Here is a 15,328-nt window from a genome sequence, read left to right as displayed (position 1 = left end):
GTGGGCAGGAATGACTACTGCTGGCTGTGAGGATTTAAGGGCACAGGGTTTTGATTGTCTTCCAGCTCGACCTGAAATAACTTCTATGTCCCAGGGTTCACAGTCTCAGACCTCCAATTATATTATCAAACTGCATGTTGGACCTGGATCAAAGAGTGGATAATCTAGTTTTGAAATTGTTTTATGGTTTATGTATTATGGGTCTCTGGATAGCAATAAAGTATGGACACACACACACACACACACACACATATTGCTTCTCCTTTTTCTTTTTTTCTCCTTTTCTTCTCTTTCATGATTCACCTTTCTTTTGTCTTCTTCTATATTATAATTTTACTTTTCCTTATTAATTTTTGATTCTTTTTTTAATTACTTAATCTGTTTGACGACTGTAAGTTTTGTTCTAATTGTTTGTGTACGCAACATAATTCAATTTAAAAAAAAACTTCTATGTTTTTCTGGTCACTCTATTTCACAGCAGATGACGTTATACGCATGCATTTTATCTTCTGGAATCTGTAACAATATTCAGTATTGTTATTCTGTATATTCTGGAATCTGTAACAATATTCAAAATGACCTTGCTGAAATCATTTGTTGCTACTTGCTGTCTCCCACTCAGCCCCTGCTTTGCATAACCTGAACCCTCCAGTAAAGGCTGAGGCTGTGGACACTCTTCCTTTTAATCTGCATTCAGGATGAGCGTTGTGCACACGGCGCCATGTTCCACTCAGAACACCCAGCTTCATTGGGTTAACAGATGCCTCCATATATTTCATTTCTTATTTTGTTTCTGAGCATGTGTTTTCATTACAATACTGAAGAAAAGGTTTGCATACCTCTTAGGCTTGCTTTTTGTATGTCTTAACATTTACTGATCTAAAAAAGAGGTGAAGTTTCTTGATTGAAGATTGCAATAAGCTTCTGCATTGCTTTATTGAAACGCGAAGAAGAAGAAGAAGAAGAAGAAGAAGAAGAAGAAGAAGAAGAAGAAGAAGAAAGCTATTTTTTATCCTGTGAAAGCAATGCTGCTTAGTCCACAATGAAACTGCTGGTGTAGCAAAGGACATTCTGCTGAAAGTTACTGATAAAAAGTTGGTCATGGGTTATTTATCCTGTGAAAGCAATGCTGCTAAGTCAACAATGAAAATTGTGGGGCATCAAAGGACATTCCGCTGAAAATTACTAATAAAAAGTTGGCCATAGGTTTCCCCACCCTTCTCTCTCATTTCTTCTGAGTATTTAAGCACTCCCTCACTTTAATGCAAACACAACCTTCATTGTTCTCACTCGAGTTTTTGCTTTCGCCACAAGAGTGTTGATCAGTTTCAGCCTGGAGCCAAGAACTGAACAAGCACAGAAGCAGGAAATGGCACTTAGCAAAGACCGTGGCATTACAATGAATGATGGGAACAAAATCCCCCTATTGGGGTTTGGAACCTTTACCCCGGACACTGTAAGTAACACATTTAACTCTCAGATTGTTGTAACTTGTTTTTGAAGAGCAAAATGCCTGCCAGCTGCTGGGTGCTTCATACATTGCAAAGCACCGCATACGATACCTCACTTGATCTGAGAAGCCAATTGTGCATTGTTCTTGGGTCACAGCAGCCAAGAATACAACAGTTGCTTTGCAAGAATACAACAGCTCTGCTTCTCATTCAACAAGGGTCCTGAGCCTGCAGATTCATGAGCAAATAATGTTTTGTGCAAGACTTGGTTGGTTTATAGTTTCCAATGTGAATTGCTGCAGGGTTCAAAGTCCCCAGTGCAAAACTTCTAGTGATATTTTGAAAAATATTTCTATAGAACTATAAGTGTCCACTACAGTGGTGCCTCGCAAGATGAAAAGAATCCGTTCCGCGAGTCTCTTCGTCTAGCGGTTTTTTCGCATTGCGAAGCAACCCCATTAGCGGATTAGCGGATTAGCGCTATTAGCGGTTTAGCGGCTATTAAAGGCTTAAGGGATTAGCGGATTAGCTGCTAAAAGGCTATTAGCAGTTTAGTGCCTTAGAAAAAGTGGGTGTGGAGCGAAAAAAAATCGCAGGAACTCGCAAGACATTTTTGTCTTGCGAAGCAATCCCATAGGAAATTCGTTTTGCGAAACACCTCCAAAACAGAAAACCCTTTCGTCTAGCGGGTTTTCCGTCTTGCGAGGCATTCGTCTTGCGGGGCACCACTGTATTACCGTAGTTTTGTTGGGAATAACAATATTATCCAAAATTACCAGCCATTAGCTAACTATTCTGGACACTAACAATAAATATAGAATCAATTCTTTATCCAAACCACCTTCATTTGGTCCATATCACCAGCAACGCAAATGAAGGGAGCAAGGTACGTTCTTGTTTTGTAATTAAATTAATTTCTAGGAATATCAGGAATTTACCAAATAAAAGTTACCACTCAGTTTTTCAAAGGAATTTTCCTTTTTCCATTTTTCCAATTCCAATTCATATGTCTGCTCCATTCACATGTAAAGCGAGCGTAGAATCTATTTTATACAAAGAGATACATGCTGATGAAGAGACTTCCTCAACAGTGTTCCGCTGTTTGAACCAAAATAACTGACAAGTTAACTGATTGCTCATTTTCAATCCTGCATGTGAAGAGAGGCTCTGGTAGATGGAACAGATGCGATTACTAGTGGATCCAACGGTCAAGAAGATGGTTTCTGTATGGGCCGTAGAGGGAAATGAGGGGCAGATGGGGCTCATCCAGCTAGGGAGGTAGCCTATCTAGGAGAAGGAAAACTCTGCTTTTGAACCTCCGCTGCCTTGTGGGATATCTTCAGGAGAAGAAAAGGAGTAAACGCTACACAAATCTGGGCTGGAGTTCCTAAGACGGTTGGGTGGTGCATTGCATGCCTCCTTCTGGCAACACCTGCAGCCAAGCTGGTGCCAAATGTATTAGTCTGTGTTCCTTTGGATCACATCAGCAAGGATGAGAGGGGAGCCTTTTCATCTGGGCAGCCCAGGACCTCCATACTCACTGCCCAGGCTTGCATCCCAGGGAAGTCACTTTGGTGCTGCTAACACAGCAATTTTTACTTTCCCCCGGAGGCACACTCCATTGTCTCTAGAGACAGACAGATGCCAACAAGGAGGATGGAGGGGTTCACATCATTGACTTGCTTCTCCCACGGCCATAGCCTTGGATTCCAGCAGAAATCAGGCTTGGCTCCACCTCTCAGCTGCCCAGCCTGCTTTCTGCTTCCAACTCCTGGATCTCTCTCTCTCACACACACACCCTAGTTTTTGTCTTTCTAACTACCCACCCATTTGCCCTCTGGCACAGAGCTGCTTCATTTATTTCCTTAACATTCCATACTTAAGGGGCCATTGCCAAGAGACTTGCATACCTATTCCAGCAATTGGTTCCTTCTTATATCCAGAGTTAGAAGGAATTCAGGCATAGAGCCAAAACCCCACTCACATCAAATTTTTACACACACACCATTAAATATTTCATTTTTTCACAGTAATGTGTGTTTGTGTGTGTGTGTGTGTGTGTGTGTGTGTGTGTGTTTGTGTGTGTTATAACAGTAACACCATCAATATAACATAAAAGTCAAACCAAAACATGGAGTACATTTTATGGTATTGTCAGCTATGAAACAGTAAGGTACTGTGCATACATAATAGAGAGCCAGTGTGGTGTAGTGGTTAAGAGTGATAGACTCATAATCTGGGGAACTGGGTTCGCGTCTCCGCTCCTCCACATGCAGCTGCTGGGTGACCTTGGGCCAGTCACACTTCTTGAAGTCTCTCAGCCCCACTCACCTCACAGAGTGTTTGTTGTGGGGGAGGAAGGGAAAGGAGAATGTTAGCCACTTTGAGACTCCTTCGGGTAGTGATAAATTGGGATATCAAATCCAAACTCTTCTTCTTTTTCTAATAGGTTCACTAATTAATTAGTACTCTCCATAGAGATACATGTGTTATAGGGGGTTGCAATGACTCTGCTGACTTATTGATGTGATCTTGAAAGTCCTAAAAATTGTCTCTCGTTGCCTGACCATTAATAAATCCATGAATAAATCTGGCATGTTTGGGTCAAGCACTCAGAAATTGCTATTTCCCATACATGTGCATACTGTCAGGAGCTCAGCCTACACTCGAGTAGGACCCTGGCAGAGACACATGCCCAACTGGCTTGTTCCCTCCCTCCTGGTCAATCGTTTGGGAGCTTCAAAAGCTTTCTTCTGCCCGAACATCACAGCGACCGATGCCAACCGAAACCGGTACATATAGGGATCCTCAGAGTTTGTGCAATTTGCGTAACAGACCTCATCAACTCAACATTTTTCCTAATCTGCTTTATTTAAATATAAACACACACGGAGCGCTGCAACATGACACCCTCTCTCTCTAGCATCAGACAGAAAAAAGAAAAAGAACAAAGGACAATAGTCCCACTTCACGGAACACAGGAACACAAACATCCTGTCTCCGTCACTTCCCACTCTGTGGAGTCAAAACATATACCGTCATGTGATAGACAGCAATCCCATGACTGCATAGCGCCTTGGTGTGTTCTGGCGGAGGGATTGTGGGAAATTAAAATGGCAACTCACCACCTTGCAACTTTGATTGGAGCCCTGTTGTCATTGCTGGTCAGTGCCACCTTGCCTCATGAAAGAGATCCCACGAGAGGACGCAGGCATCAGCAGGGATGGATCTAGACACATCAAAGAAGCGTTTCAGTTTAAAGTGCTGTAAGTTTAAACAGGGAAAACAGGTAGAGAAAAACAAGACTCCATTTTGCCATCTGGTGGCACAATGTTATATCGCACATGCAAGACATACTGTATACATAAATTGCTTTTTCTTTACGCTTTTTCTTTCTTTTCATTTAATGTGTTTAGATCCAGCCTAGCTGAGTCCCTGAGACTCAGGTCTAGTTTGAAAATGTCTACCAATACTCAGTGTTACTTACAGGTACCCTCTGATATTAATTTCCCCACTGAAGCAGAGACCTTGACTAACCTTTTCACCTTTTCAACCGGCAGGTTCCAAAAAGTAAGTGTGAGGAGGCTGCAAAGATAGCAATAGAATGCGGCTTCCGTCTTATTGATAGTGCATATGTATACCAGACAGAGGAGCACGTTGGGCGGGCTGTTCGTGCGAAGATTGCAGACGGAACAATAAAAAGGGAAGACATTTTCTACACTGGAAAAGTGAGTGAGTTTGGCATTTTTTTAAAAAAAAAAATGTGGTACCACTGGTACCTCTGGTTACGTACTTAATTCATTCTGGAGGTCCGTTCTTAACCTGAAACCGTTCTTAACCTGAGGTACCAATTTAGCGAATGGGGCCTACCACTGCCAACGCGCCACTGATGAGTGATTTTTGTTCTCATCCTGAGGTATAGTTCTTAACCCGAGGTATTACTTCCGGGTTAGCAGAATCTGTAACCTGAAGTGTTTGTAACCTGAGTGTCTGTAACCCGAGTACCACAGTAAAATATAGTGCCTGCATCATGATGCAATTACATATTTCACAGTCATTATTTAACAAAATCACAGCAAAATGCCTCTCCGTATATAAACCTACCCAGATTCTGTGTTCAGAACAATATGTGAGTGTGTCCTTAACACTGTGCACACCAGAATAGTCATCTGCTATAGCTATATGGTCCCGAGACCCGAAAACTCTATGGCTGGGTGAAAATATAAATCTCTTTATATTTTTGACAGCTTTGGAGTACCTTCCACCGCCCAGAGCTGGTTCGGAAATGCTTAGAAGAATCCCTGAAGAAACTCCAGTTTGACTACATGGATCTGTTCTTAATGCACAATCCGTATTCTATGAAGGTAAATAATTATTGATGTCATAATGAAAATATTGAGTACAATATTTGAATTGGGGGGCGGGGTTACTAAAAATATTTGATTCCCTGAAGTAACATTGGTGATTGTCATTTCCTAGAGATGCTGACAGTTCTCTGCTAGAACATATCTTAATCAAGGAATGATCGCTCCCAGATTTTGGGGGGGAAACCATGCCAGTTAAAGAAGACATCTGCATATACTGATGACATTAACTACATGGGCATCATATGAAAGAAATCATGTGCAGAGCAGGACTTGGCAAGGGAACGAGGGAAGAAAAAAGGGGTTGGCGAGATGGGGAGACAGGCCTGTGCAGAGAGAGAACACAGTTTGTTCTATGGGGCACAGAAAGAATTAAAGCATATTTGGGGAACCTGTGGCCTTCCAGATGTTGCTCAATTGCAACTCCTGTCATCCCTGATCATTGTCCTTGCTGGCTGCAGCTGATGGGACTTGGAGGCCACCAAAGCCTGGAGAAACACTGATTGCCAACCACTGGATTAAAAGTAAATGGTGTTTCCATGCGCTCTGGTTTCCGTCACGGTATTCCATTGTGCCAGAAGAGGTTTAGTCATGCTGGCCACATGACCCGGAAAGCTGTCTGAGGATAAATGCCAGCTATCTCGGTATGGAAGCGAGATGAGCGCCATAACCCCATAGTCACCTTTGACTGTCTAGGGGTCCTTAACCTTTACCTTTACCTAATATTTAACCATAAGTATTTTTTCCTGGATAAAGTAACACTTTATCCCTCTTGAATAAACAAGAATGTGAAATGTGGAGCTTGTGATTTGAGTTTCCCACAGATCCCTGCATTGTGATATGGCCACTGAATGTTTCATTGCCTTTTTTCTATCACTGTCCATTAGTATTAGATAATATTGCAGAGATAAGAAATGCACTTATTCCCTCCGCCTCCTTCTTTTCCAGCCTGGACCAGATTTATTTCCTGTGGGAGAAGACAAAAAATTTATTGTTGACAACGTAGATCTTCGTCAAACATGGGAGGTAGGTGCCTGGGATTAGCAAATCCAGCCCTTGAGTCATTTGGATACAGAGCACAGTAGCCTTCCACCAGAGGAGGCAATTCCAGAACAATGACTCACACAATGGCTCCTATGAGAGCTGGTGAATTATTGCACACTCTTGGGAATATATGAGTTAGCCTCCAATCTTAATCTGGGGGGGGGGGGGAGTGTGGTCCCAGCTATTTTACAAACACCACTCAACAAACGTGTTTTCTTTGCCAGGCAATGGAGGCGTGCAAAGATGCCGGCTTGGTGAGGTCTATCGGAGTGTCCAACTTCACTCGTAAGCAGCTGGAAATGATCCTCAACAAGCCAGGGTTGAAATACAAGCCAGTGATAAACCAGGTCAAGTGTGATTGCTTTTTTAAGGGGTTTGTTCCAAGCACGGTTGAAAGCTTCTTTATTTAAGCTCTTTTGTGAGAGGACCTTTGTTTTGTTTGGTTATGAGTTGTGGGGTGGACTCCCCTAAATTTTTGGAACCAGTAATGGGTTCTCAGACAGAAGAAAGTGTGGAGAAGTGCATAATGTTTGAAACAAGCATCTCAGGTAGAAGGAGGCCTGCAAGCAGTCAGTGTCAGGATCATTCAACAAGCAAGTAGGACTCCGTTAGAGACACATGCCTGACTGGCATGTTCTCTCCCTCCTGGTCAGTCGTTCGGGAGCTTCAAGAGCTTTCTCCAGCCCAAACATCACAGCGACTGATACCAAGAGGCATCAGCACGCTTAGGAACAGCAGAGTTTTAGCAATTTGCGTGACAGACGCAGCAGCGCAGCATTTTGGCTAAACTACTTTATCAACATATCATACATTCGGAGCAATCTGACTCAACTCCTCCCTCATCAGTATCAAACAGCAAAGAGAGAGAATAAAGGACAATAGTCCTACATCATGGAACACAGTACATGTAATACGAAACATCCCGTCTCCATCACTTCCCACACTGCGGAATGAAAACATACACCGTCATGTGATAAAACCAATCCCATGACTGCAAGCACAGGGCAAGAATCCTAACAGTCAGGGCCCACACGGCCTCTTGTGGGGACTTTGGAAGTTCTCAAGTGGGGAGAGAAGGGCCTTTGAGTTAGGCATCTGGACAAAGCTGTTGCACCCAAGCAGCTCTGATTCACCTGGGCACTGGTGTATATTATGTAACCAAATGAGACCAGAGCACGCTAGTCCAAGGCATGCAATCTGGTAGCTAAGCAGGAGTGATGGACTGACAATGAGATGTGTGCAGCCGTGATCTCCCCGTACCACAGAGACAGTGGTCCAGATAGTCCCACTTAAATCATGGCTTCTTTGTACTCTCTGCCCCACCTTGGTTTACTATCCAATTCATATATGGCAGTATAGGGGGCACCCCAGACAATTAGTTCTTATGCCCTCCCCCCATACTTTCCACCATTGCTGAGCCACAGTGGTGACTTGAAGAAAAGACAGTTTTCGCATACAAAATGCATTTACACAGAGAGGATTACTGAAAACTATACCAATACTTCCTTACATATGAGATAAAACTGCTCCCTTTAATAGAAGCATTGCCACCCAACCCCATCCCACTCCCCTCTTTCCCTGTCTTTCCTTCCTAACCTCACACTGTATGTAACACTAAGGTCTCACAACAAATGAAACTAATCTGTAGAAAATGAAACTTGAAAAAGGAGACAATGCACGTATCTTTGTAAACTAAGAAATCTTTAATAACAACAACTGCCCTCTTTGAAAAGTCTTGCGCCCTTCTTCCCCTAATTTTATTTTCTGATGTCTCCACTGCTCAATTTGATTGGAAATTTCAGTTTATTGAGACACTGATAAAGCAGAGTCCCAGATCATCTGCTCAGCTTGATGGAAAGCCAGGCAAATCCCCCATCAGACCTTTCTGCTCAATGTAGAAAATTCAGAGACTGAGTGGGCAGAAATAGAGACACTGCAGGCAGGACAGTGTGCCCAGGATATTTCCAACAGGGTTGGAGTGACAGGAGATTGTGGGGGAATAAGCCCTGTCCCCCATCTTCAGCAAACACATATTTCACGGATGAGGAGCGTGGCAATGGAAACCACAAACGCAAGAATGGTCCTCTAAAGATTCTGATGCATCAGAAAACACAACACACTTTAAGAAAGGTAACAGCTGGATATTTCAAGAAATAATAGCATTGTTCTGCTTTTCTGTCTTTCCTTTATTTCACAGTAGTTTTTGTTTCATCTGAATTCTCACTTTGGGGCTGTGTTGGGGGATTTTGAATCCACAGGTTGAATGCCATCCTTATCGGAACCAAAGCAAGATGCTGGCCTTCTGCAAGTCAAACAATACCCTCCTGGAAGGATATAGTGTCCTGGGATCCCAAAGGGACCCAAGATGGTAAGAGATGAACCAAAACATTTGGGGACCACCTCAGGCACCACCAAGGCCCACTATTCCCCAGCATCCATATCAGCTCTGAAGGTTTTATTCTTGGCTCCACAATTAATAAAGATCCTTGTGGTGGATACCAGCACCAGGGCCTTTTCTGTAGTGGCCCCACAATAGGGGAACTCATTCTAGAGAGAGATTTACAAAGCTCTTCCCCTCCCATTTTAGACATTCTCAGAAACCTTCACATTGCTGAAGTGTTTTTTTATATATAGCTGATTGACTTCTCCCAAGCATATGTTTTTAAATGTTGCAGGCAGGGGGCTATTTAATAATTTCTACTTCTGAAATTTTGTGCTGTTTTTAAATCATATTTATATTATCTTTAATGGTGCTTTAAGCAGTAGAATAGCAGGGATGAAAGGGCCCTGCACCCGGCATTGCATTTAAATAATTATAGCATTTCTCTTTTTACATAGCTTGTTTTGTGTGTCTCAGAATTATAAATTGTATTGTTTTTATCTATATTGGAAGCCACTTCAATGCTTGTTTTTTACAAGCGGGACCAGCGACAAATACAGTGGTGCCCCGCAAGACGAATGCCTCGGAAGACGAAAAACTCGCAAGACGAAAGAGTTTTCTGTTTTCTGAGTTGCTTCACAAGACGGATTTCCCTATGGGCTTGCTTCGCAAGACGAAACGTCTTGCGCCTTTTTTAAAAAAAAACGCCAATGCATTCCTATGGGAAACCGTCAATACACATTGGTGCTTCGCAAGACGAAAAAACTCGTAGAACAAAAAAACTCGCAGAACGAATTAATTTCGTCTTGCGGGGCACCACTGTATTGAGTTCTCCTTCTCAAGACAATGAGCTGTGCATTCTTCCAGGATCCTCCATTTCATTTGAACTCCCTCCCTTCCATATCAACTCTCCATCAGTCACACAGGATTCTTTGGGCCTTTCTTTCCCTCCTTAGGTACCCCTGTGATGGAAAAGTTTGTTTTGCTGGACAGGTTGGGTCTCCAAGTGTTTCTAGCTGGGGTTCCAGGAAGGGGACTTGAAAAGGAGAGGATTTGGAGAGACAGTTTGGTAGGTTGGGAGAATTGGGAGGGAGAGGAGAGAGAGTTGCTTCTGGGTGGAAACATTCACTCTGAGGAATATATCACAAGCTAGAGAAAGGAGTCTCTGAGCTTAGTGTGAAGGACAGTGTGTGGTGTCCTGTAAGAGTAATAGGCCAGGAATTAACTGGGAGACTGAAGCTGAGCCAGGAGAAGTAGAAGCTGGGAAAAGACAGCCCACTTTGGATTCGTTCCAGTCAGGAGGGTATTAAGGTGCAACAGCAGTGCAACAACTGAGAAAGAACTGAAATGAAAGAGAACTATAATCTGAAGTATCCTATGTTTCACCCACTTGTGTCATAAACTTCCTTTGTTTTACAAAATCCTGCCTGAGACTCCAAATTATTAAGTTTTCCCTCACACAAGGGAAAACCCCCACAAGATAATCTGGGGTATTTTGTAGGAATTCATGGAATTGGCGTTCTGTGAGGTGGGTGCACTATATTTAAGTGAGGGCGGGCCCAACGGCACCAGGGGAAAAAGTGCCGTTGCACCATCGCACCCCCCCCCCCAATACTGATTGTACTTCAGCAAAGAAAAAGACCTCTCTTTTGTGCATGGATGCTACCATTTTGGCTACAGAATGATCCACATGCAAAGTATGAGTTTGTTATTTATTGGGAGAAGAGCGCTGTACTAAAAACTTGTCAATATCCTTCTTAAACTGTGGGGTACAGAACTTGACACAGTATTCCAGGTGAAGTCTGACCAATGCATAATAAAAAAAGGTAAAGGGACCCCTGAGCATTAAGTCCAGTCGTGACCGACTCTGGGGTTGCGGCACTCATCTCGCTTTATTGGCCAAGAGAGCCAGCGTACAGCTTCCGGGTCATGTCGCCAGCATGACTAAACCACTTCTGGCGAACCAGAGCAGCGCAAGGAAATGCCGTTTACCTTCCCGCCGGAGCGGTACCTATTTATCTACTTGCACTTTGATGTGCTTTCAAACTGCTAGGTTGGCAGGAGCAGGGACCGAGCAACGGGAGCTCACCCCATCGGGGGGATTCGAACTGCCGACCTTCTGATCGGCAAGTGCTAGGCTCTGTGGTTTAACCCACAGCACCACCCGTGTCTCTATTCCCTCGATCGGAACACTATACTTCTGCTGAAGCAGCCTAGAATAGCATTAGCTTCTCTTCCTGCTGCATCACACTGTGACTCATGTTAAGCTTGTGGTCTACAAAGACCCCTAGATCCTTTTCATATATACTGCTGTCAAGAAAAGTGCCCCTCATCCTATATTTGTGCATGTATATTTGTGCATCTTGACACCGGAAACACACCTTCTCTCCTTATTGCTCTCCAACAGGTTAAATCCAGACGCTCCTCCTCTGCTTGAAGACTCTTTGTTGGTCGCGATCGCCAAGAAGTACAACAAAAGCCCAGCTCTCGTGGCTATTCGCTACCAACTGCAGCGCGGCCTGGTGGTCCTAGTGAAGGCTGACACCAGAGAGCAAATTGAGGAAGACATCCAGGTAAAGCAGTATATATTAATCCATTAAAAAACAATACTGAAAAAGCACATCATTTGGACACTGTGTTCTCATGGGTCACATGACACATGCGGGAGGGAAGATGCGCATCTTGGTTTGGGGATCAAGAAGTTGGAGGAGTTTCCAGCAGTGAGTATTCAGAAGAATCACTGCCTCAGACCGTGAAGTCAGAGTGCAACCATCATGACTAGCTTCCATTGGTATTCTTATCTACCATGAACTTGTCTAATGTTTAAAGCCATCCACGTTGGTGGCTGTCACTGCCTCCCATGGGAGCAAGTTCAGTAGTTTAGCTATAAACTGCATGAAGAACTTCCTTCACTGGACTATGACTTCCCTCACCCCTGACCATTGGTCATGATGGCTGAGACTGATGGGGAGTTGGAGTCCATCCGCATCTGGGGGGCCACAGTTTCCCCACTCCTGTTCTATTGCAAACCTACATTACTATGCATATAAAATTCCCTCAGTGGGAGGACATCTGGACTGAAGCTGTTGAATGAAGGAATTCAACTTTGGAAAGTGGTAGCAAAGTTCACTTTGGTTTCTCTATGGCTGGAAAAAGGTGCACAGCTCTGAGGTGCAGAAAGAAGACATGAGTAAAAACCACCTCAGCATTTTATTTTCTCCCCCTGACAGGCATTTACTTTCCAACTGTCTGAGGAGGATATGAAATCCATTGATGGCCTTCACAAAAACCTGAGCTATTTAAAAGAGGAAGCGTAAGTCATATTTAAATAGTATGTATATGAATACAAGTCATACTGCGAGAGCAAAAGGAAGAGATCTAGCATCCATCTCTTCTCTTCATAGAGAATAAGGTGAAATTATAGAAGCAATTACTGTGGATACTTTGTACCAAATCGTATGGACAAGTGTCCATGTCATAGAACTGTAGAGTTGGGAGGGCGCCACGAGGGTCATCTAGTCCAGCCCCCTGCAATGCCGGAATCTTTTGCCCAGCACGGGGCTCAAACCCATGGCCCAGAGATTAAGAGTTCCATCCTTTACCAACCGAGCTATTCCAGTAGTTTTTGGCCATAGACAATCTTGAAAAAGTCCAGTTTCTGACAAAATGTAACTTTTGGGGTGGACTTCTAAACTCCCCATAATTTACCCCATGGTAATTCAGGATCTTTTTCCACTATAAAAAGCAAGTTGTAGCTGATGTGGTTGCTCGAGAGCAAACAGGCAAGACTCCAACCTGTCTTTTCCAGCTTTTATTCTTAGTGCAAACTATTTACAGTGAAGAGCGTCGTAAATTCATGCCTGGCTCAATTGCTAGCAGAATCTGGGAGTGGTCGGTCCTTGTACCTCCCCCAGCATAACAGTTACGTGACCCCCAATCTTCTCCGCCCTCCCTGCACCAAAGCAGAGTGGGCGCTGGCAAAGGGGTACTTCCATCCTCTCCTGTTTGCTCAGGCTCAGTGTTGAGGCTCTCTCTAGCAGCACTTCTTCTCCACTGGAGGTGGGGGTTTCCTCCTCGCCAGAGAAGAAACTGCTTTGCCAGATTTTCGAAGGTTCCCTATGACACAACTGCCCTTCCACCTCTCGCCTCTGAGCTGATGGCAGTTCCCTGACATCCCCCGACAGTTGCTCTGTGCTTTGAAACCAGGCTTCCAAATACCCTTGAGACCAATGCCATACAATGATGTGATGACATTCCCAGGAGCATTTGATGGGGGAAAGATGGCTGCCTCATGCATTACTGCCAGTAAGGGGCTCCCAAAACAGGATTTGTCCTTCTGCCCCTACCTGAAAGTCTCAAAAAGACGCTGGGGAAGAGGAGGGAGACCTTTGACCCAACCCTTTTGTACTACTTTGATCAGCAACCAGGGCTGTGTTCATCATCTAGGGGTTATTTTCTCTAGTGAGAAGACGGAGATATGTTCATCCCGATATTGCAAATGGCGGACCATTTTGACTTTCAGCTTCCCAGATTTTCAGCAGGGTGGGCATTTGATGGCAAACTCGGGGAGCTTACAATGAACTGTGCGAAATGGTCTCATGAGGCAATGGCTGGCAACAGATCAATTTTCGTTGCTTGTGCATCTTTCCCACCCCTGAGTGTTGACTCTATTTTCTTTTGTTTCAGATTTGGTGGTCACCCACAGTATTACCCGCCAGATGTAGAATAAGGACTCGTCTCCCATCTCCAATTTATCCCCTTCTGAACCTGGGTCCTTTTGCATGGAAAACATTTGTTCTAACTAGAGGGTGGGCAAATCTGTCAATATCAGTTCTTCCCAGCAACCCAGCGGCTCATTTTCCACACTTCAGTTCCCCATATCTCCACATCAGTTTGGGAATTTTGAAAATCTCATGAAAATTCATCAGTGCAAATTTCTCCTACCATACACATTTTTCTTTGCACTTTTGGCTAAAATAAAGCATGTTTGCATGGTGTTTTCACTGATATATGCTCTTTAATGCATACTTTACCCCACTATATGCATTTTTGTAATGATTCTGTAACTGAACAAAAGCATCATAAAATTCAGAGAATTGCCACTTTCTTTTGGATAACTACATTTCGATTTGCATATTGGTTCAAGAAGTGTGAGCTGTGTAGTTGCTCATTAAAATGTGAACAAAACTGAACGCATGTTCCATCCCTAGTTCTTTCTAATGTGTCAAATCGCACTTACAAGCGGGTGAGTCGTATATTGAAAATAGCACAAGGGGAAAGGATTAACATTCATAAAAAGAAGCAGCTGCATAGCCTGAGATTTATTGCCAAGATGATTTGAAATAACTTCAGAAAATAAGAAGAGCCTGCTGAATCAGGCCAGTGGCCCATCTAGTCCAGCAACCTGTTCTCACAGTGGCCAACCAGATGTCTCTGGAAAGCAGGACATGAGGGGAAACTTCTAAATTACAAAGTCGCTGCTTCCACTTCTGAGGAAGGGATGGGCAGGAATGACCATTGCTGGCTCTGAGGTCCTCTGGCGGCTGTGAGGAGGAAAGAGCACACGGTTTCAATTGTTTGCCAGCTCGACCTGAAATGACTTCTGGCCATGTTATACGCATGCATTTTATCTTCTGGAATTTGTAACAATATTCAAAATGTCCTTGGTGAAATCATTTGTTGCTACTTGCTGTCTCCCAGTCAGCCCCTGCTTTGCGTAACCTGAACGTCCAGTAAAGGCTGAGGCTGTGGACACTCTTCCTTTTAATCTGCATTCAGGCTGAGCGTTATGCACACAGCGCCATGTTCCACATCCTTTATCCATCCTAATATTTCTTATGGTGCATTGCATTCTGACGGTGTTTACTCCAAACCAGAAGATGACTGTGTAAACAAACACAGCCTGAGGGAGACATCAGTTGGTACAGCATGAGACTCTAATCTCAGTGTTGTGGGTTTGAGCCCCACGTTGGGCGAACGATTCCTGCATTGCAACGGGTTGAACTAGATGATCCTCACTGTTCCTTCCAAGTCCACATTTCTATGATCCTATGATTTGGAAGCACTTTTAAAGCCTATGACCTCTTGAA

The 15,328-nt window shown here is 43.7% G+C and overlaps 1 protein-coding gene and 1 long non-coding RNA gene across 3 annotated transcripts in view; both read left to right on the top strand.

Annotated features, from left to right (window-relative positions):
• The first annotated feature begins 555 nt into the window (after positions 1-555).
• The window catches only part of LOC310659283, a 40,118-nt gene continuing 25,345 nt past the window's right edge, over positions 556-15,328 (top strand). Inside the window, exon 1 of the long non-coding RNA XR_014502717.1 lies at positions 556-803. This is a non-coding gene — a long non-coding RNA (uncharacterized lncRNA). The remainder of the gene's footprint in view (positions 804-15,328) is intronic.
• LOC310659178 (aldo-keto reductase family 1 member C3-like) lies at positions 1,262-14,246 on the top strand. Of its 2 annotated transcripts, none has more exons than XM_083402381.1 (9): positions 1,262-1,456; positions 5,012-5,179; positions 5,699-5,815; positions 6,764-6,841; positions 7,084-7,206; positions 9,118-9,227; positions 11,647-11,812; positions 12,470-12,552; positions 13,926-14,246. In XM_083402381.1, the coding sequence occupies exons 1-9, from the start codon at positions 1,370-1,372 to the stop codon at positions 13,966-13,968; spliced, it is 975 nt and encodes a 324-aa protein (XP_083258507.1). In that variant the 5' UTR covers positions 1,262-1,369; the 3' UTR covers positions 13,969-14,246. The 2 variants fall into 2 exon arrangements, with proteins under 2 accessions (XP_083258507.1, XP_083258508.1); XM_083402382.1 differs by lacking the exon at positions 13,926-14,246 and adding an exon at positions 13,077-13,089 and having other exon boundaries at positions 12,470-12,574.

This window comes from Podarcis tiliguerta (assembly GCF_965153285.1).
Source record: "Podarcis tiliguerta genome assembly, chromosome: 10".
Taxonomy (NCBI): Eukaryota; Metazoa; Chordata; class Lepidosauria; order Squamata; family Lacertidae; genus Podarcis; species Podarcis tiliguerta.
Note: the sequence above shows the minus strand (reverse complement) of the source record. Positions and strands in the feature narration are given on the sequence as shown.

Coding starts and splice junctions, on each gene's coding strand:
- LOC310659178 (XM_083402381.1), top strand. CDS start 1,370: ATGGCACTTAGCAAAGACCGTGGCATTACAATGAATGATGGGAACAAA. Junction 6,842..7,083: donor ATCTTCGTCAAACATGGGAG/GTAGGTGCCTGG, acceptor TTTCTTTGCCAG/GCAATGGAGGCGTGCAAAGA. Junction 12,553..13,925: donor AGCTATTTAAAAGAGGAAGC/GTAAGTCATATT, acceptor CTTTTGTTTCAG/ATTTGGTGGTCACCCACAGT.